At 38.0% G+C, this 24,050-nt stretch overlaps 1 protein-coding gene across 1 annotated transcript in view; it reads left to right on the top strand.

Annotated features, from left to right (window-relative positions):
• Positions 1-24,050, top strand: part of THSD7B (thrombospondin type 1 domain containing 7B) — a 904,397-nt gene that overhangs the window by 775,819 nt on the left and 104,528 nt on the right. Inside the window, exons 16-17 of the mRNA XM_030801337.1 lie at positions 9,408-9,541; positions 18,143-18,293. Of these exons, the coding sequence (XP_030657197.1) occupies positions 9,408-9,541; positions 18,143-18,293 (285 nt within the window). The remainder of the gene's footprint in view (positions 1-9,407; positions 9,542-18,142; positions 18,294-24,050) is intronic.

Raw genomic sequence — 24,050 nt, 5'->3', positions numbered from 1 at the left:
AGTTTCAATTCAACCAGTATTTATTAATAGCTTCCCCTTCACCTTATGTCTTGTGAAAAATATGCATCATGAAAACACACCCTCTCCCTACAGAAGACACAATTTTTTTCCCCAGTAAACACTTAAACAAATGCTGACAGTTCAAGTATAAATTTGGTTATGACTAGAAGCATATGTATGCATGGAGAGGTCAAACTGTGTTTCTCTGAGCATATTCACACGGTATTATTTCAGGTATGAAGTAGACATATAGTTTTTGGGACTAAGGTGAGTTAAAGAGCTAAAGTCATGAAAGGCTAAAAGAGCGGAGGCGGTTCCAAGATGGCCAAATAGGAACAGCTCTAGTCTACAGCTCCCAGTGTGAGTGATGCAGAAGATGGGTGATTTCTGCATTTCCAACTGAGGTACCAGGTTCATCTCACTGGGGCATGTCAGACAGTGGGTGCAGGACAGTGGCTGCAGCGCACTGAGTGTGCGCTGAAGCAGGGTAAGGCATCACCTCACCTGGGAAGCACAAGGGGTCAGGGAATTCCCTTTCATAGCCAAACAAATCTGTGACAGAAGGCACCTGGAAAATTGGGTTACTCCCACCCTAATACTGCACTTTTCCAATGGTCTTAGTAAACAGCACACCAAATTATATCCCGACCCTGGTTTGGAGGGTCCCATGACCAGGGAGCCCTGCTCATTGCTAGCACAGCAGTCTCAGATCAAACTGCAAGGCAACAGCGAGGCTGGGGGAGGGGTGCCTGCCATTGCTGAGGCTTGAGTAGGTAAACAAAGTGGCTGGGAAGCTCGAACTGGGTGGAGCCCACTGCAGTTCAAGGAGGCCTGCCTGCCTCTGTAGACTCCACCTCTGGGGGCAGGGCATAGCCCAACAAAAGGCAACAGAAACCTCTGCAGACTTAAATGTCCCTGTCCAACAGCTTTGAAGAGAGTAGTGGTTCTCCCAGCATCAAGTTTGAGATCTGAGAATGGACAGACTGCCTCTTCAAGTGGGTCCCTGACCCCCGAGTAGCCTATCTGGGAGGCACTCCCCAGTAGGGGCAGACTGACACCTCACACGGCTGGGTACCCCTCTGAGATGAAACCTCCAGGGGAACGATTAGACAGCAACATTAGCTGTTCGGCACCATGACCCTCCAAACCAGGGTCAGGATATAATTTGGTGTGCTGTTTACTAAGACCATTGGAAAAGCTCGGTATTAGGGTGGGAGTAACCCAATTTTCCAGGTGCCTTCTGTCACAGATTTGTTTGGCTATGAAAGGGAATTCCCTGACCCCTTTGCTTCTCAGGTGAGGTGATGCCTTACCCTGCTTCAGCTCACGCTCAGTGTGCTGCACCCACTATCCTGCACCCACTGTCTGACATGCCCCAGTGAGATGAACCTGGTACCTCAGTTGGAAATGCAGAAATCACCCATCTACTGCTGATACCCAGGCAAATAGGGTCTGGAGTGGACCTCCAGCAAACTCCAATGGACCTGCAGCTGAGGGTCCTGACTGTTAAAAAGAAAATTAACAAACAGAAAGGACATCCACACCAAAACCCTATCTGTACATCACCATCATCAAAGACCAAAGGTAGATAAAACCACAAAGATGGGGAAACAGCAGAACAGAAAAACTGAAAATTCTAAAAATCAGAGGGCCTCTCCTCCTCTAAAGGAAGACAGCTCCTCACCGGCAACGGAACAAAGCTGGATGGAGAATGACTTTAACGAGTTGAGAGACGAAGGCTTCAGACAATTAAACTTCTTGGAGCTAAAGGAAGAAGTTTGAACCCATCGCAAAGAAGTTAAAAACCTTGAAAAAAGACAAGACGAATGGCTAGCTAGAATAACCAATGCAGAGAAGTCCTTAAAGGACCTGATGGAGCTGAAAACCATGGCACGAGAACTACATAACGAATGCACAAGCTTCAGTAGCCGATTCGATCAAGTGGAAGAAAGGGTATCAGTGATTGAAGATCAAATGAATGAAATGAAGTGAGAAGAAAAGTTTAGAGAAACAAGAGTAAAAAGAAAGAAACAAAGCCTCCAAGAAATATGAGAATATGTGAAAATACCAAATCTATGTCTGATTGGTGTATCTGAAAGTGACAGGGAGAATGGATCCAAGTTGGAAAACATTCTGCAGGATATTATCCAGGAGAACTTCCCCAACCTAGCAAGGCAGGCCAACATTCAAATTCAGGAAATACAGAGAATGCCACAAAGATACTCCTTGAGAAGAGCAACTCCCAGACACATAATTGTCAGATTTACCAAAGCTGAAATGAAGCAAAAAATGTTAAGGGCAGCCAGAGAGAAAGGTCAGGTTACCCCCAAAGGGAAGCCCATCAGACTAACAGCTGATCTCTCAGCAGAAACTCTACAAGCCAGGAGAGAGTGGGGACCAATATTCAACATTCTTAAAGAAAAGAATTTTCAACCCAGAATTTCATTTGCAGCCAGACTAAGCTTCCTAAGTGAATGAGCAATAAAATCCTTTACAGACAAGCAAATGCTGAGAGATTTTATCACCACCAGGCCTGCCCTATGAGAGCTCCTGAAGAAAGCACTAAACATGGAAAGGAACCAATGCTACCAGCCACTGCAAAAACATGCCAAATTGTAAAGACCATCAATGCTGGGAAGAAACTGCAACAACTAATGAGCAAAATAACCAGCTAACATCATGACAGGATCAAATTCACACATAACAATATTAACCTTAAATGTAAATGGGCTAAATGCTCCAATTAAAAGACACAGACTGGCAAATTGGATAAAGAGTCAAGACCCATCAGTGTGCTGTATTCAGGAGACCCATCTCATGTGCAGAGACACACATAGGCTCAAAATAAAGGGATGGAGGAAGATCTATCAAGCAAATGGAAAACAAACAAAGGCAGGGGTTGCAATCCTAGTCTCTGATAAAACAGTCTTTAAACCAACAAAGATCAAAAGAGACAAAGAAGGCCATTACATAATGGTAAAGGGATCAATTCAACATGAAGAACTAACTATCCTAACTATGTGTACACCCAATACAGGAGCACCCAGACTCATAAAGCAAGTCCTTAGAGACCTACAAAGAGACTTAGACTCCTACACAATAATAATGGGAGACTTTAGCACCCCACTGTCAACTTTAGACAGATCAATGAGACAGAAAGTTTACAAGGATATCCAGGAATTGAATTCAGCTCTGCACCAAGCAGATGAATAGACATCTACAGAACTCTCCACCCCAAATCAACAGAATATACATTCTTCTCAGAACCACACCGCACCTATTCCTAAATTGACCACATAGTTGGAAGTGAAGCACTCCTCAGCAAATGTAAAAGAACAGAAATTATAACAAACTGTCTCTCAGACCACAGTGCAATCAAACTAGAACTCAGGATTAAGAAACTCACTCAAAACCACTCAACTACATGGATACTGAACAACCTGCTCCTGGAAACTGAACAACCTACTCTTGAATGAATACTGGGTGCATAACACAATGAAGGCAGAAATAAAGATGTTCTTTGAAACCAAAGAGAACAAAGACACAACATACCAGAATCTCTGGGACACATTTAAAGCAGTGCATAGTGGGAAATTTATAGCACTAAATGCCCACAAGAGAAAGCAGGAAAGATTTAAAATTGACACCCTAACGTCACAATTAAAAGAACTAGAGAAGCAAGAGCAAACACATTCAAAAGCTAGCAGAAGGCAAGAAATAACTAAGATCAGAGCAGAACTGAAGGACATAGAGACACCAAAAACCCTTCAAAAAATCAATGAATCCAGGAGCTGATTTTTTGAAAAGATCAACAAAATTGATAGACTGCTAGCAAGACTAATAAAGAAGAAAAGAGAGAAGAATCAAATAGATGCAATAAAAAATGATAAAGGGGATATCACCACCAATCCCACAGAAATACAAACTACCATCAGAGAATACTATAAACACCTCTATGCAAATAAACTAGGAAATCTAGAAGAAATGGATAAATTCCTGGACACATACACCCTCCCAAGTCTAAACCAGGAAGAAATTGAATCCCTCAACAGACCAATAACAGGCTCTGAAATTGAGGCAATAATTAATAGCTTACCAACCACAAAAAGTCCAGGACCTGATGGATTCACAGCTGAATTCTACCAGAGGTACAAGGAGGAGCTGGCACCATTCCTTCTGAAACTATTCCAATGAATAGAAAAAGAGGGAATCCTCCCTAACTCATTTTATGAGGCCAGCATCATCCTGATACCAAAGCCTGGCAGAAACACAACAAAAAGGAGAATTTTAGACCAATATCCCTGATGAACATCGATGCAAAAATCCTCAATAAAATACTGGCAAACCGAATCCAGCAGCACATCAAAAAGCTTATCCACCATGATCAAGTGGGCTTCATCCCTGGGATGCAAGGCTGGTTCAACATATGCAAATCAATAAACGTAATCCAGCATGTAAACAGAAATAAAGACAAAAACCACATGATTATCTCAATAGATGCAGAAAAGGCCTTCAACATAATTCAACAGCCCTTCATGCTAAAAATTCTCAATAAACTAGATATTGATGGGACATATCTCAAAATACTAAGAGCTATTTATGACAAAGCCACAGCCAATATCATACTGAATGGGCAAAAACTGGAAGCATTCCCTTTGAAAACTGGCACAAGACAGGGATGTCCTCTCGCATCACTCCTATTCAACATAGTGTTGGAAGTTCTGGCCAGGGCAATCAGGCAGGAGAAAGAAATAAAGGGTATTCAATTAGGAAAAGAGGAAGTTAAATTGTCCCTGTTTGCAGATGACATGATTGTATATCTAGAAAACCCCATCATCTCAGCCCAAAATCTCCTTAAGCTGATAAGCAACTCCAGCAAAGTCTCAGGATACAAAATCAATGTACAAAAATCACAAGCATTCTTATACACCAATAACAGACAAACAGAGAGCCAAATCATGAGTGAACTCCCGTTCACAATTGCTTCAGAGAATAAAATATCTAGGAGTCCAACTTACAAGGGATGTGAAGGACCTCTTCAAGGAGAACTACAAACCACTGCTCAATGAAATGAAAGAGGACACAAACAAATGGAAGAACATTCCATGCTCATGGATAGGAAGAATCAATATCTTGAAAATGGCCATACTGCCCAAGGTAATTTATAGATTCAATGCCATCCCCATCAAGCTACCAATGGCTTTCTTCACAGAATTGGAAAAAACTACTTTAAAGTTCATATGGAACCAAAAAAGAGCCCGCATCGCCAAGTCAATCCTAAGCCAAAAGAACAAAGCTGGAGGCATCATGCTACCTGACTTCAAACTATACTACAAGGCTACAGTAACCAAAACAGCATGGTACTGGTACCAAAACAGAGATATAGACAAATGGAACAGAACAGAGCCCTCAGAAATAATACCACACATCTACAACTATCTGATTTTTGACAAACCTGACAAAAACAAGAAATGGGGAAAGGATTCCCTATTTAACAACTGGTGCTGGGAAAACTGTCTAGCCATATGTAGAAAGCTGAAACTGGATCCCTTCCTTACACCTTATACAAAAATTAATTCAAGATGGACTAATGACTTAAATGTTAGACCTAAAACCATGAAAACCCTAGAAGAAAACCTAGGCAGTACCATTCAGGACATAGGCATGGGCAAGGACTTCATGTCTAAAATGCCAAAAGCATTGGCAACAAAAGCCAAAATTGACAAATGGGATCTAATTACACTAAAGAGCTTCTGCACAGCAAAAGAAACTACCATCTGATTGAACATGCAACCTACAGAATGGGAGAAAATTTTTGCAATCTACTTATCTGACAATGGGCTGGTATCCAGAATCTACAAAGAACTCAAACAAATTTACAGGAAAAAAAAAAAAAACAACAAAAAAAAACAGCCCCATCAACAAGTGGGCAAAGGATATGAACAGACACTTCTTAAAAGAAGACATTTATCCAGCCAGCAGACACATGAAAAAATGCTCATCATCACTGGCCATCAGAGAAATGCAAATCAAAACCACAATGAGATATCCTCTCACACCATTTAGAATGGCGATCATTAAAAAGTCAGGACACAACATGTGCTGGAGAGGATGTGGAGAAATAGGAACACTTTTACACTGTTGGTGGGACTGTAAACTAGTTCAACCATTGTGGAAGTCAGTGTGGTGATTCCTCAGGGATCTAGAACTAGACATACCATTTGACCCAGCCATCCCATTGCTGGGTATATACCTAAAGGATTATAAATCATGCTGCTATAAAGACACATGCACACGTATGTTTATTGCAGCACTACTCACAATAGCAAAGACTTGGAACCAACCCAAATGTCCAACAATGATAGACTGGATTAAAAAAATGTCACACATGTACACCATGGAATACTATGCAGCCATAAAATATGATGAGTTCATGTCCTTTGTAGGGACATGGATGAAGCTGGAAACCATCATTCTCGGCAAACTATCTCAAGGAGAAGAAACCAAACACTGCATATTCTCACTTATAGGTGGGAATTGAACAATGAGAACACTTGGACACAGGAAGGGGAACATCACACACTGGGGCCTGTTGTGGGGTGGGTGGAAGGGAGAGGGATAGCATTAGGACATATACCTAATGAAAATGACAAGTTAATGGGTGCAGCACACCAACATGGCACATGTATACATGTGTAACAAACCTGCACATTGTGCACATGTACCCTAGAACTTTAAGTATAATAAAATATATGTACCCTAGAACTTATAGTACCCTAGAACTTAAAGTATAATAAAAATATATGTATGTATGTATGTGTATATATATATACTTTATATATGTATATATATATACTTTATATATATGTGTATATATATACTTTATATATATGTGTATATATATATACTTTATATATGTATAAAGGCTGAAAGATGCACAAAGGAGTCCAGGTGCTGACTTTTTTGAGTGTTTGCTCCCCTAGCAGCCCATCATGTGTCCCTAACAACACGGCTGCCCAGCCCCAAACATGTGCACTCTGGCTTTATTATCTGGCTTAAAGCTGGGACTGTCACTGCATCCCAAAGAAACACTAACTGGGGTCAGAGGAAGAGCCTTGTGTTGTGATGGGGTTAACTTGGGCTTTAAAGCAAGAGGGTAAGGATTTGTTGGCTAAAACGAACAGCATGAACAATTCTTAAATGATAGACACGTATGGGGAATATTTTCTAGTAATTCCGTGAGAATGGAGAATCTTGTTTAAGAGGTGCTGTTTAAGTGCTATTACTCAAGAATGTATCTCCACATCTTCCTATACAGACATTCTCCCTGTCTTCCAATAGCTTGACATTGCAGATAGCTATCCTGCTGCAGGTGCAGACAACTGGAGCATAAAGAATATAAGCAAGAAACCAATAAACAATCAAGTGGTAAAATGTTTATACCAAAGGTACATGCAACTAAACAAACAGTTTTTCATTTTTGGTTTGACCTTGGGGCTTTATATGGGAGGGAAGGTGAAAATCTAAGTTCTACTCAGTATTGATAGCTTTAGAAAAAATCCTTTCATTTCAGAGAGTTTATCTCAACCATTTGCTCTTAAATTCATGCATGAAATATAGGATAAATTACTTTTCAAAGTAAGTTTTTCATCCACCCCTGTTTGTACAAAGCACTTTGGCAGAGGTGCTGCCTTCTATCTCTGGGGAAATCCAAAAAGCTTTGTTTAAATTAACAGATATTAAAGGGTTCAGAGAATGAAACCATAAATTCAGTGAAAGCATCGTTGTCGTGATGCAGTCAGATCAGCTAAACCCTCAGCTGTCATCAGCTCAGTTTCTTAGTATCTGTTTGGTTGAGGTCCTATCTCTTCATTTTTATAGATCATTCTCTTACATCTACTATCCTATGACTGTTATGGGAAAGACTTCTTAGATATAAGATACCACCCCCTTATTCTAATATAGGAACTGCTTCTGACCCTTTCATTCCATTCTTGCCAGCATTCACAGCATGAAATGTGATTATTTTATTACTTAATTCCTTTCTTTCCACACACCCATTTCCACTTCTATTTTCCCATCTCCTTTCATTTTGTCCTCACATATTTGTTACTTTGTGGTTTATCTTCTTGTGAGTTCTAAGTGAGAGAGCCAAATAGAACCAGATGGTTAAAAATAGTTTCTGACATTATTTGTGATTCTTCAGAGGTAGTCTTGCAAATCACTTTTTCTCATTTGATTTTTACCTAACATGCTGACAGTGCTCCAGTCTTGTTTTTTGATTATCCTATTACATAGTGCCTTCCTTTGCATTTAGTAAAAACATACAAGCAATGGTTCTGTTTGGATAGTGCAACCTAGTTATCATTTACAATTTTATGGAATTAGAAAGGCAAGAGGAGGAAAGGATTGAGACTTAAATTATTATTTAAAAGGAAAAGCATGAATTAACTACATTGGTGATAGTGGAACCATTCTTTGTAAGCATGCCTGTAATTGAGCCATCTTTGTGATCATGCAATGCAACAGTGTTCTTTTTCTTACCTAGAAAGAGCACTGTTCCCCATATAAAGGAGCAATGCAATTGAAATGCAGCCACAAAGAGGCAGACAAACTCAATTGGCTGCCCCCTGGGATACAATTTCAGTTAAAAAAAAAATCACTACAAACAAATGCATAGGAAGTAACCTAAGAATTCATTTACTGTACTCATTGTTTTCACCATAAAATTGTAAATATTCATAGTCAGTAATCATACAGAGCCACAGTTTAGCAATATTTCTCTTGGGGTGTGTGTGTGTGTGTGTGTGTGTGTGTATCTGTTTTAGCTACACTCTGAAAACATCCTACATATAGCTAAATTTGTATGAAGCCACAATACCCAGGAGGCTAAATGATTGCCTGTTAGCATTGATCACTTGGGGGCATAAAAAGAAATTTCCGGTGCAAATAATACCACTTTTCTTATGCATTGTAAGAACTCCTTATATTCAAGAATAATTTTCCTTATATATGTTTGTTTCAATTGACGTGTTAAAGTACATCTGAGAATACAATATACCATATAATTGAGAGCTGGACCATCTAATAGATGCTGTGTGAGCTCTCAGAGGAAATGAAATGATAATGGAATTCCTATTCTTGGCACTAGGAAATGACCGTCCTTTGTTCTCTTCTGTGAAAGCATGCCATCATATTTTAGTTGATTTCCCCTGTATGCTTCTTTAGGCAAGTCAGTAAATTCAGAGAAGCCAAATCTGTCTTGCTTTTTTGGGAAAGTAATTTGGCTGTTTGGGCCAGAGTGCAGTTTCTTGGGTTATGTTCAGCAAGCATTACTAAAAGATAGACTATTTTTCTGTAAGTTGGATAGTTCCACATAACTTTTTTTTCTTTCCTGTTCTTGACAGGTACATGAGGCAGTCCCATGTTACAATGAGTGCAATCAGTATTCCTGGGTTGTAGAACACTGGTCTTCATGCAAAATCAACAATGAGCTGAGGTCCCTGCGCTGTGGAGGAGGAACACAATCTAGGAAAATCAGGTTTGTGAAAATGGAGAGATTTGGGAAATAGGGGGAAGTGGAACTTATACATTTTTTATAAAAACAACAGTGATGTTTATCCAAGTACACTCTGATTTTCATAACATATACTCTGGTTTTTGCTCATCTTTGAAATATTCATTGAAATATGTGAATCCTGACCTGCCATGTGTATAGTGTGGTTTCCTCTGCAGTGCAGCCACAATCCTTTAGCACATCCTGCAAATGACATTGGTGCGAGAACCACCTGCATGGAGCAGGCTAGTGTCACTCCACTGATTCTTGGCCATTATTCTTAACAAATTAGGAGATTCTGACTGTGTTGCCATTTCTCTTTTTTGCATTATGGTTAGTATAGTTGATGAACATTTTCTTAATTTTGGATGTTGATAATTAAAAAGGTTAATTTAAACCCCACAATTAGCCTTGGAAACTAAAGTCTGAGAATACCTATGAACAGTAGCAATACATGTTAATATAAGAGCAACACATCTCTGAGAGAACTTAGTGAATGCTAGATTATTTACTGAGGAAACTGGCTTAAAGTTTTTGGTTTAGAAATACAGCAGTGTTTACCAAAGGAAATACATGACCCGAGTTTGTCAAGATGGTCCATTTTGAAATGATTTTGAAAGAAAGAAGAACAATGTCCTTACCGACTGAGGATAATGGCAATGAACATTCTACAATTAAAACAGCAAAAGTTACAATATTTATACATAATGATTAGTATGTAAAATAAATAAGAAGCATAACTTAGTTAACTATTGCACATGCATAGTGTATTATTTTGTCAGATTTAGGAAGCTGTGTTTCAAATGGACAGTCAGTGTCCAAATCAGGTAGCTGCCTATTGAGTTAACTGTTGGAAGTCAGTTGCAAGGCAGAGCCTAGTTATGTCATTGATTGTTATTCAACATCTGTGAAACGTACTTTATTCAGTAATTCAGTACATACTCATTATTTATGACAGTCTCAATGTTGCAAAATCACTGGTAGTCATGTTGAAAGGAAGAGCTGCTGGCAAAAATTAGAAAGTTGCTCCTCCTCACCAGCTCAAGCAAATGGCTAATAGACAAATTATCTTTCTTCCCTTTGTTCATTGCCGTTTCTTCTGGGAACTCAGATGTTCAGGCTGTTGCAAATTTGGAGCTTTTACCTTTTTCTTTTTAAAATTTCTGTCTCCTATGTCTTATTCTCTCATGGTTTTGAAAAACGATCGACCAACCTAGCTTGTAAAGTAGTATGTAAATGAGCTGTGGCATCTCCTACTTGTATCCAATTCAGGCCTCTTAGAAATGTTCAAGGAAAATCTCAGGAGAAAAAGAAAAGCTTTAGGAGAATAAATTGCTATGGACAGAATTGTGGAAGGTTGATTGAGGAAAACACAGTTGAACATGAAGGCCTTTCAGTCATATGCCTCAGCTTAAACCTACAAAGCCTGATATAATACAAACAGTATAACTACCAAGCATTACTCTACGATAGGATGAATTGTATATTTTCCAACTCCTTCCCCCCAAAAATATCCATATGTCTAAGTTATAACCGTCAGTAGCTCAGAATGTGACCATTTGGAAACAAATAGGATCTTTAAAGAAGTAATTAAGGTAAAACGAGGTTATTGGTATGGGCCCTAATCTGTACTAACTGGTGGCCTTATAAGAAGAGAAGACTAGGACACAGACACATAAAGGAAAGACCATGTGAAGACAGGGAGAAGATGCCCATCTATAAAGCAAGGAGAGAGGCCTCAGGAGAAAAAAAAATCCAGATTACACCTTGATCTCAGACTTGTAGTCTCCAGAATTATGAGAAAATAAATTTCTGTCATTTAAGTGACCCAGTCTGTGGTATTTTATTATGGTAGCTGTTTCAGCTGTTTTTATTTTGCTATGACAGAATACCTGAGGCTTAGCAATTTATAAAGAAAAGGAATTTATTTGGCTCATGGCTCTGGAGGCTGGGAATTCCAAGGACATGGCAGCAGCTTCTGACAAGGGTTTTAGTACTCTTTCATAACATGGCGGGAAAGTAGAAGGACAAGCAAGCATGTGAGAATGAGACCACAAGAATAAGCCAAGCTTGCTTTTGCAGTAATCAACTCCCACGAAAACAAACTCACTTGCATAAGAACTCAACACTAGAATAATGACGTTCATAAGGGTTCCTCCTTCAAGACTCAATTGCATTTTAAAGGCCTCACATCTTAGTACTATTACATTGGCAATTACATTTTCAACACATGAATTTTACAGTGACATATTCAAACCATATCATTCTGCCCCAGTCCCCTAAAATTTATGTCCTTCTCACTTGGTGGAAGCTTCTGGCGAGGGCTTTTTGTACTGTGTCAAAATGAAGTGGAGGGCATCACATGGAGAGAGGGCAAAAGCCTACATGTTAGCTCGGGTCTTTCTCTTCTTATAAAGCCACCAGTCTCATCATGGTGGCTCCACTCTGATGACTTAATCTAATCCTGATTATGTCCCAATGGCTCCATCTAATCAACATACACATTTGGGAGATTAAGTTTTTGATACATGAAATTTGGGGAACCCATCCAACCCACTGAGGTAGCCCTAGAAAGCATACATACTCACAATGCACCATGCTGTATGTACATAATTACTTTTAAGTATGTGAAGCAGATCTTCCAGTTACCTTGCATTCTAAACTTATTGACCTTAAAGTCTTATAATGAATGGAATAGCTCATCTGTTCTCTTTCTTAAAACCTTCCAACTGTAGGGCATCTTCATGATTTATCCATGACTAGAGTCAATTATTAAATCAAAAAATATCTGTGAATATTTGCCTTCTATGTATCAGATATGGTTCTAAGCACTTCAGATAAAATAGTGAATAACATTTTTGTCCTCGAAGAATTGACAATATAAGGTCACTGAGTCGAATTTGGTCCATTTGCTCACATGCAGTGGAAAGCCAAATGCTGAAGCTCCAGGTTTTTGCAGCAAGAAAAGTTTATTGTAAGTCTGTTGACAAGGAAATAGGAGGAAATGCTCAAATCTGCCTCCCTGAGCTGGGGGTTGGGTCATGTTTTATAAGCATAAATAACAAGTTATGATCTGATTGGATCTTACAATAAGGTGATGCTGAGAGACATGATTTGAGTGGATCCTCCTATGGGGTGATGCCAGGGACTTGATCTGATTGATCCTACGTCCTGCCATGCAGTATCCACCTCTTAATTCAGTCCCTCTTCTGGGTACTTACATTCCACTGGTGCTTAGTTCATCTGGGCATGCCCATTGGGTTTCATAACCTTTAGTGTAAGGGACCCACAGCAACTGAAAAACAACTCACAACTTTGTTACATAAAAATTCAGTCTGATTGGTCTGATGTAATATAATAGCAGTAGAGATAATCTGATGATTATTATAGCAGTAGAGAAAAAATGAACACGTAAATTAATATTCAATAAAATGTCTTTGCTATAAAATGCCAAAAAAAACCAAAACTGGGTTGGAGTTATCAGGAGTATTATTTTGGCAAGATGGTCAGCAAAATATTTGAACACAAACCTAAATATAGTGCACAAACCTAAATATAAAGCACAAACCTAAATATAATCCCAAAGTGCTGGGATTACAGGCATGAGCCACCCTGCCCGGCCTCTTATTTACATTTGAAAAGAGCCTTATTGGATGTAGTATAGGGAAGGTATTTTCAGAGTGTAGTGTAGAACAGCAAGGGATACAGTTCTGAGGCTGTTGCAGAATTCCAGGTGAAAGAAGTTAGTGGTTGGAACTGATTTAGTAAAAGTGAAGGTGATGCCAAAGTCAAATTTGGAATATATTCTGAAGGTGTAGAACATAGAGTTTGCTGATAAAATGATTGCAGAGTGGGGAAAAAAGGAAGCCTCAAAAATGACTGTTAGGTGGTGTGGCCTGAGCAACGTTAGGAATAATGGCATAATGTTTTGAGTTGGGGAACACTAGAAGCAGGTTTGAGATAAAAATCAAAATTAGCTTTTGAACACATTAAATTTGAGGTGACAGTAGCTTTCCAACTGAACTGTTACAGTCTAGTTCAGAGGAAAGATTTAGAATATAAATTTGGGCACCATTAGCTTATACATTTAGTATTTATAGAGAAGAAATTGAGTGCTGGGGGAGTCCAACATTCATAGATTAGAGCGAATAGAAAGATTCTACAATTGAGACTAAGAAAAAAACTAGAATAGAAGGAAAACAAAGAAAATGAAAAGACGGACAAGTGAATTACTCAAGAAGATACAGTAATCAATTGTTTCAAATGCTTCTTGGTTTACTGAGATAAGAATTCACCATTGAGTTTCGCAATGGGGAGTTTGTTGATGATCTCACTAAGAGGTTTCTCTGGAATGATAATAAAAGTGTGATTTAAGTGAGTTCAAGAGATAATAATTGGGGAGGCGGGAGGAGAGGAGGGGAGGAAGTGGAGATAGCAAATATAGACAATGCCTTAAAGCAGTTTTGCAATGAATTTGAGTAAAAGTGAGGTGATGACTGAAGGGAGATGGGCAAGGAAATTGATGGTGCAGGATATGTAGTGGATAACTGCATTTTCGTTCAGGAATACCCTCAATTTAAATATTTTGAAGTCTTTACTCTCGGGCTTGTCAGAACACCCAGTAAAGTCTTTTATTAAATCATATGTGAAATAGAGAATCCTAACAGCCAGTGTATTAGTCTATTTTCACACTGCTATAAAGAAATACCTGAGACTAGTTAATTTATAAAAGAAAGAGATTTAGTTGACTCACAGTTCCACATGGCTGGGGAGGCCTCAGGAAACTTACAATCATGGTGGAAGGCGAAGGGGAAGCAAGCTTGGACCTTCTCACATGGCAGCAGGAGAAAGTGAGTGTCAGCACAGGAAAAACTACCATTTATAAAACCATCAGACCTCGTGAATATTCACTCACTATCATGATAACAGCATGGGGGAAATCGCCCCCATAATCCAATCACTTCCCATGAGATATCTCCCTGAACACCTGGGGATTACAATTCAAGATGAGATTTGGGTAGGGACACCAAGCCTAACCATATCAGCTAGTACTCTGGAAACCTAGTGAAACAGGAATGCTGGGGTTATAGACAGAATGATGTCCCCCAAAGATGTCCACATCCTAATTCCTGGACTTTATGGATATGCTACCTTTGGCAAAAGGGACTTGGCAGATGTTATTAAGGCAAGGACTTCATGATGGGAAGATTTTCTTAGATTGTCCAATGGGAACAATGTATTCACAGGATTTTTAAGAGTGGAGACAAGAAAGGGAGGAAGATGTGACTACAGAAGCCAGATACCAAGAAATGTAGTGTTGCTGCCTCCAGAGATGGAGGAAGGGGTCACCCAAAGAGTACAAGTGGCCCCTGAACCTGGAAAAGGCAAGGAAAGAGATTCTCCTCTAGGAGTGCAGCTCTGCTGATGCCTGACTCTCTGATGTTAGCCCATGAGGCCCAAGTTGTATTTCCATCCTACAGAACTATAAGATAATACAGTTCCATGGTTTAAGCCACTAACTTTGTGGTAATTTTTGCAGTATGTAAACTTTTACTTAAGCCTCTGTTTACAGGATGGTGTCTCCATCAAGTGCACTAGGTGTTCTCTAGTCCAAAGACCCTTTTGTGACCCTCTGCAGATAGTAAACCAGCAATCACCAGCAGGGGTAGGGGATGGGCAATCACTTACCTGTCTGGACCAGGGGAGAGGATCTAAAGGTTTGGGTACTTCTTAAACATACTTTCAATAAATCCTTCAGTTTTTTTTAAGCCTCGTTTTCATCCTCATTTCCAGAGGTGCTTGGTGCCATGAATTCCAGAATTTTTTCTTTGTTCTGTGTTGTAAATGGAGTTATTTTTGGTGTTTCCCTTTGAAGGTTTAGTATCAGCTTTTTCAGATGCGCTAAGGAGTTACCAGGAGCCCATCTATTTTCCATTGCTTGTACTTGTCCTCTCACATGTTCTCTGTCCTTGTGGAGTAATGGCTTTCCCTCCTCATTATTATTATTATTAATTATTATTATTATTGTTTTGGTAACAAATTCCTTTACTGTTGCTTTTGTGGCATATTGGGAGTGAATGGAGACTAATATGTACATTCATTGGATTTCATTAACCAGAAGTCTTCCCTCTTCTTTCTCAGTGAAATAAGAAATGAACATCAGCAGATAGTGTGCAGGCAGGAAGGGAAGCAATTTCCAGTTTTTTTTTTTTTTTTTGAGTTTATCCAGGAAAGGACATTTAAGCTATCCCATGGATTTTCCTTCTACTATTGACTTTTGCCACAGAATAAATTAAAGTCCATAGTTATTAAAGTCCATAGAATTAAAGTCCCTCTATTAGAAGGCATTATTACAACTTTTTTTATACCATTCTCTGCTAACCTCTTTTATACCGTCTAACTTTTCATGAGTTAGCAGCTCATAAATCTTGTTTTATTTTTCAGTATGTGATTGGCTACTTTGAAATGTTCCTGGAGTTTTCTTTTATCATTATTATTATTATTATTATTATTTTGAGATGGAGTCTCGCCCTGTCGCCCAGGCTGGAGTGCAGTGGCGCGATCTCGGCTCACTGCAAGCTCCGCCTCCCGGGTTCACGCCATTCTCCTGCCTCAGCCTCTCCGAGTAGCTGGGACTACAGGCGCCCACCACCACGCCCGGCTAATTTTTTGTATTTTTAGTAGAGACGGGGTTTCACCATGTTAGCTAGGATAGTCTCGATCTCTTTTTCTATTTTTAATGTGTGTATAAAAGAAACTCTTAAAGTGCAGGATAATTCATTAGCATAGCATGATCTAGGGAGCACCAAAAGCTCTTTAGCATATTGTTATTAAAGTGCTTACTTCTTAACCTTGACATTGTATCTGAATTGCTAGATCAGCAAATGGCATGATTTATTTCATCATCATTGCCATTTTCATCTTTATCTTTATCATTATCACTGGAACAAAATACTTATAGCACTAGGGATCATATCTGTCTCTATTTCAGTTCTGTACCCCAACACCCAGGCAAGGATTTAGTATGTAGCAAGCTATCAAAAATATTGACTAAATGAATCACTAACAAATAGCAACTTTGTATCCCAACAGCTAGCAAAAGATATTTACACATAGAAAGTCTTTATTGAATCATTTTGAAAAATAATTATAAAATTAATTTCTATTTGGGATGTGATATAAATAGAGAGAAATGCCCCCATCATAGGGGTACAGCTGGATGAATTTTAACAATGTGAACACAACTGTGTAACCAGCCCAGAGATCAAGAAACAAAATGTTATCAAGACTACCTAAGTCCCTATCAGTCACTAACCATTTCCTCAAAGGTAGCCACTATTCTGACTTCTGACACCCTAGATTGGTATTACCTATTCATTAACTTCATTGGAACGGGATCATATGTACTCTTTTGTGTCTAGCTTCTTTGGTTCAACATTATATTTTTGACTGTCACTCATATTCTTTCATTCTCATCACTTTATGGCATTTACTATAATATATTTATAGGTTATACTCTTGCTGAACATTTGGACTGTTTCTAGTTTGGTTCATTATGAATAGTGCTGCTATGAACATTTTCAGTCAGCTTTGGCTTTTGGTTTGCTACACGTTTATATTCATTTCTATGGAAATATAAGTGGATTGTTGGGTTACATAGTATGTATAGGTTTAGCTTTAGTAGACATTGCTAACCAGTTTTCAAAACAGATTATGCTCCCACCAGCAGAATGAGAAGAATTAATTACAATCGCTCTGCATTCTTGCCAGCTTTGGTATTTTCCATGTTTTTATAATTTAATCCATTTTGGCAAGCATATAGTGGTATAACACTTTGGTTTTAATTTGATTGAATCTTCATCATCTTAACAATAGTGTGATTATCTCATTATTGCCAGTACTTATCTCAAAACCTGACACAGAGTAGGCCAAGTACCCATGATGCATACATCTGTGCTGTGTGATTAATTGCTGCATGAAAATAGTTGCTCATTGCCCTTTGTTTTTTGATTTGAAAAATTCTTTACTGAAATGCAGAAGTTACCTGAAAGAATACCTGTTCAGTTATTTTTCATATTACTTTGCCATGACTTTAAAAATGGGTGGGATAAAGTTTAGGAAATTTTACATGGTATCAGATAGAAGTTTGGGAAAGGTTTAAGAAAGCCACAGGAAGTAGGAAGGTTCTAGCTATCACAAAGTGATGGATTTATTCAGAGAAGGAGAGCCTTCAAGATTCATTACAATAAAAAGAATATTCACTCAGTGCTGGACCTGAGTAAATGTATTGTAGGTCTCTTGAAATATAAAGTTCTTCAAGGTCAACCATTGCCTTTAGTCCAAGGTCAACCATTGCCTCTAGTCTTTCCATTGTTCTCCCTTGCCCTGATGAATAAAGGGTTCTGTACTGAGTTAATGCTCACAAAGCCTGACTGACTAAAGTAGGAAAGTTTTGTTCCCCTTGGTTTCCGTGCTGGTCTTATGTTATATTTAACTATCGTCAGTTACTATGATACATCATAACTATTTTAAATATACTCTCCACTGTTTTAAATAATCAAGCTATCTTTTGACCTTGCTTTACAGGTGTGTGAATACTGTGGATGGTGAAGGTGGAGCAGTGGATAGCAACCTGTGCAACCAGGATGAAATTCCCCCGGAAACCCAGTCCTGTTCTCTTATGTGTCCCAATGAGTGTGTCATGTCTGAGTGGGGACTTTGGAGCCAATGTCCACAGGTAATTTCTCTTTCTTTGTCAATGCTCTGATAATCTATTGTTGCCTTCACTGTTGTTCTCTGTGCATTCACAGTGCTGGTCTCCAAAGCATTCTTCTAGTAACATGGGAAAATAATCTTTTTCTTTTTGAGAAATCCAAAGAAAGAAAAAAAGAAAAAAAAAGTCTGCAAGCAAGACTGAGCAATTTAAAATGCCAGTGCTTCTTCCAGGGCCTTTATCACAGGAACATGAACAAGGAAAATGAGCCTATAATGATCACACTAGGATTCAACTGTGCACCCATTGTGAAAGGAGTCTTCTTTAGTAACAAAATGATTCTCATTATAATATCTTGGTCCTGTTCCATCTTTATCCTGGCAGAATCAATTATATCTTAGGAGCTCAACTCCACTGTGCAATTTAGCTTCTGTTAGTGAGATCTGTTTTTGCCTTTTGCTGTTTTCCTGAAGATGAGGCATTCTTTTGCCATGTTTCTACTTCTTCCAAAGCTAACAAAAATACCTTTAAAAAAAAAAAAAACTAAAGCATTTACCTTTATTTTTTTTCTTTTAAAGTTTTAAAAAATTGGAAGCACAACAGGAGTATGGCAAAATAAATATTATTCAAGGAGCATATTTCAACTTACTATTCCCAGGAGATAAATTCTTATATTTTATACTCATATTTCAAAGTAAACACTGAAAAAAATGAAAGTGAGGATTAGGAACAAATTATATGAGTTCAAACATTAGAAAGGAAAATTACGATACTTTGAACTCAATTGTCATACTGACAATTTGTGGAAAGACTGGAAATCTCTGTATGGAAATGGAAAATATCTTTAAAATCAGTTAATATCATATGTTTAGAGCTTCAAATTATTGATTCCTTGTTAAATATTGAGTCCTTATCTTTGATATTTGTATAATTCTGTTCCTGAAAGAGATTTAGCTCTGTTGTTATTTTTATTTGTTGAGTTGTTTTTAGAGCAATATAGTATTGACATGAAGAGAAACTACTAAGAATAACTTGTAGAAGTGGGATATTTGTACTGCTAAGTCATTTATTTTGTGTGTAACCTGAATATAATGGAAGCTAAAATGTATTGACCATTTATTTTGTGCAAGGCACATGTAGGAACTATTCCCTTTAGTACTTGTACTAATCCTATTAGGTTGATAGTATTACTAGTTCATTGTTCAGCTTAGAAACTGATGTGTAGAAAGGTTAAGTGGTTTGCACAAAGTTTTGTACTTAATAAGTGATGAGCTCAGAATGAACATTATTCTGTTGATGAAGCCAGAGATTTTGCTCTTATATTCTTGGCCCAGTTATCTTGGAAAAATTAAGGTAGATTTAGACTCAATACTTTTCTTTGTTTAAAATGCAATATTTATTTTAAGAAGAAGGGAAGCTGTTTTATCTATCTGTATGATTAGTCCATGATGAGTACTATGTTTATATTTTAGAAAGGGTGCTAGTACCACTCTTTATTAATCAACCTACAGAAGAATTAGCAGCCTGAAGAAGTTTAATTAAATGTAAGGTCATGATCTTCTTCACTTTTGTTTTTCTAATTTACTCACAGAAGACTCCATTAAGCTCTAATCACTTTACAATGAAAACATTGCCCTCTTAAGGTATCTGGCCACTGGGCTAAAATTTTTATTGTAAGAACGTTTTACACAAAGTTGTGAAGGTTTAGCATTCTGTGTTTGCTTCTTTGGGGCTTTTGTTTTTTCAAGGCTTCTTTTTCAAAACATAATTATTTAATTTTTGGAGTGTTTAGAAATTGGAGGTAGAGAAAATATTTTAACGTCCTTTCATGTGTCAAAAAGTCAACATAGTTACTCACTTCTCAGCATGAAATGAGAAGGTTGTTCCTTTACCTGCTTATGTACCTTCTAAGTTACATAATGATAGAAGCTATGACAATGACAATACAGAATTTTATTGAGTATATCTTATATAACCAACATTATACTGAAAGCTACATGTAACTCTAAGTTTTATAACAATATTGCGCTGTGATGATATAACACTTGTCCATGGCCACTCAGGTCTGTCTGACCGCAATGGCCTTTTTCTTTCTCAGATGCTATGCTGTACTGTCCCATGTAAATGTAAACTTCAAAGTGAAGAAATGGTAATTAGGGCTCATACCTGATTATTTTCCCTAAATCTAGATATATTGCATAACTGTAGTTAAGTTGCAAGATCTTAGCATAATGTCCCAACATCATAGGACAATCCCAATCAGTATTGGACAATGATAATGAGAATGATTATAGCAAAGGCAGCAAACTAAATCACTGTGCCTATAATTTAATTAGCACTTCAATGTGCATTTTATCAGAAAAAGGAAACAGTTATTTTATAAGGGTTCTGTAGACCATGAGCTGATTTAAGGATCTTTAATATTTGCCATTATTTTACCAAATTCTCCTTTGGTACTCTGCAGTGTGACATATGACATTGGGACAAATTCACTATTTGTTGGGTATTTTCTCCTCCAAAGGTACTTCTTTAGAGACAAACACATAAATAAGCTGGACGTGTGTTTAAGTATGGTTGCAGCAAGTTATTTAAACATCTGAGTTACAGGTTTCTTACTGGGAAGTGAGGACAATAATAGCTATTTTTTTCAGATTGTTTAAAAAATTAGATATAATATGTATAAAATAAATTTCATAAGGTATTACCTAACACAGAAGTGTGATGAAGAAGAACCATCACAAAGCCCCCTCCCAATTACCGTGTTTGCCATGTGGTTGGGAAATCCCAGACAGGGGGCAGTATATTTTTTAAGCTATACAGGAAAGATCCCTTCCCCTACACAAAAGAAGTTATTTGCAAGGACAAAAAACCACACTGCATGTTCTCACTCATAGGTGGGAATTGAACAATGAGAACACATGGACACAGGAAGGGGAACATCACAATCCAGGAACTGTTGTGGGGTGGGGGGAGGGGGGAGGGACAGCATTAGGAGATATACCTAATGCTAAATGAGGAGTTAATGGGTGCAGCACACCAACATGGCACATGGATACATATGTAACAAACCTGCACGTTGTGCACATGTACCCTAAAACTTAAAGTATAATAATAATGAAAAAAAGAAAAATAAATAAATAAAATGTCACCTCCATTACTGAAACATGACATATCTAATTTAATAATAATCCTTAAAAATAACGCATCACAAAGATAACTTTGAATGAATGGGTTACTGACCTGACAGTAACTGCCAATTGCAAACCATACAGAAGAACAAATAAGACAAAGCCATTAAAAATTGTATTGGGACCATTTTTTTAAAACTGCATTGGGAAAACCACAAATGGATCAAGCAAAAACAAATACAATTCAAGGAGGAATTTGAAGAAAATGAAAAACTGTTTCCTTTATGTTCATGATTTTTCTTATTCCCATAACACACATATGTAATTTTTTTTTACTTTAACATGCTTACTTTTCTAGAATGCTTTACTATGAAAGGAAAATTATGTAATTGTGCATACAATAACCTTCTTAATATTTACTCTTTAAAGGTATGTGTGTGTATACATGTTTATACATGTATATAAGTACATGCATACACATACAAATATATAGACATTTCATAGTTCATTACTTACCACCCAATGTTCTCTTTTACCTAACTAATTTTTTCCAGTTTTTGTCCTGATCCTACATACTTCAGAATTATGCTGAGGATTATTCATAGAATCATGTATTCTTCAAGAGAAGTTCATAAATTTCTGGATGCAAATGTCTTGGAACATTTGAAATTGATTAGCCACTTATGTATCTGAAAGAATATTGGGTTGCCTTCATTTATGCTACCAATCCTTACAGAAATTTTCCATTGAGTAACACAGATTTTCTATTTATATCTATTCTTGGAGTCTTGGTAAAGGAATTTCCTAAACACTGATATTGATAGGACAAGGGTATTGGAAGTGAATTTCCAAACTGTTGTATATTTTGCAGAAGCAAGACTTTGCAAACCCACTCCAGAAAGATGACTTAGATTTAGCAAACCTGTTTGAACTTTGATTCACCTCTAGCTGAATGTATCAGGGGTTGGCCAGAACTGTAGCCAAGCATCCCTTCAGATAGTGGGAATTAGAAGCTCATTAAACAGTGGTCCCAAGGAAACTCCATGATCAAAAAGTGACCCAAATCTTTGAATTATCACCAGAACAATCTGTGAAAAAGGATCACAAAGGAAGACTTTGCAAAGAAACTACATAGGGCTTAAGTGCAATGGAATCTGGATTCTATCACAGTCTGAATATTGTGTTTTTAAAATTCACCTTATTTCTGTGCTTTATTCTTTTCTGTAACTCTTTATGTGTGCAGGAGATACTAGTGAAAGTCAATGCAGAAACTGCTATTATTTCTTCAGGCAAATGCCCCGCTTTAAAAGAGAAAGAGAAATGCATGCTGGTTTTCTGATAAGTGATCTATAATTAAGCATTTGAGGTTAAGAAAAACACCCCCCCCCTTTTTTTTAATAGTGCTCCAGTGTTATTTTGGGGAAAGGCTGTGAGCAATGACATTTTATTCCTGATGACTCAGTATTTTCAGCACCTTAGCATCACCTGTGTAAATTATGTTTTAGGGAAGCAATTTATCCCAATGTTTAGTACTAGAGCTCAGCTCTAAGCACTTCCTCAACCTCACCTAACAGTCTTTATCACGCAGATGGCAACCTGTATTTGTCTCTGGAGGAGGTGCGTAATGATCACGACCCTCATACTACCTAGTTTTTTTCTTTGATTCACAGCTGAAAGCCAGAGGATGAGAATGATGATAATTTTCTATAATCTGGACTGTAAATTCTGGTTGCATGTGCTAAATTGATATTGGCCCTTGTCAGATGACAATAATTCATTACTCAGGGGCTTGCAGAGTATTTTACCCCTGTGTGCAGTGAGATGTAATATCACTTAGAGCCACTTTTATTTCCAGAACCATATGAGGCACTGCAAGAAGGGTGCCTCATTTCATGCATTGGAGCAGTGAATGACAATCTAATAGAAGCAGTCTTTAGGCTCCTCAAGTTTTTGATATGTAATATGCTTGTCATCATTCTTTCTTATACAGTCTGATTTCTTTGATTCTCAATATCATCAATTTGGAGTACAAAATAAGGCTTCCCTTGCCCTCAATTTCCCTCTGTCTCTCCCTTTGCCCCAACACGTTCCACTCTATCTCCATTTCTTTTTTTTTTTTTTTTCTTGAGACGGAGTCTTGCTCTGTCACCTAGGCTGGAGTGCAGTGGCGCGATCTTGGCTCACTGCAAGCTCCGCCTCCCGGGTTCACGCCATTCTCCTGCCTCAACCTCTCCGAGTAGCTGGGACTACAGGCGCCCGCCACCACGCCCGGCTAATTTTTTGTATTTTTAGTAGAGACGGGGTTTCACCGTGGTCTCGATCTCCTGACCTCGTGATCCACCCGCCTCGGCCTCCCAAAGTGCTGGGATTACAAGCGTGAGCCACCGTGCCCAGCCTTCTATCTCCATTTCTATCTCTATCTCTAGTTCATGAAATCCTCAGTTATAAAAAACAGTATGATGGGCCCTATACATTGATCATCCTGCTTCAATAGTTATCTATATATGACATACCTTATTTCATTTATCTCTTCTTCCCCCGCTTCTCTTTCCCTTTCTTGCTAGCAGACTAAGGTATATCCCAAATTTTATATTATTTCACCCATAAATACTTCTATATATATTCCTAAGAGAGAATGATTAATGACAACAAC

This window comes from Nomascus leucogenys, chromosome 20 (assembly GCF_006542625.1).
Source record: "Nomascus leucogenys isolate Asia chromosome 20, Asia_NLE_v1, whole genome shotgun sequence".
Classification (NCBI taxonomy): domain Eukaryota; kingdom Metazoa; phylum Chordata; class Mammalia; order Primates; family Hylobatidae; genus Nomascus; species Nomascus leucogenys.
Note: the sequence above shows the minus strand (reverse complement) of the source record. Positions and strands in the feature narration are given on the sequence as shown.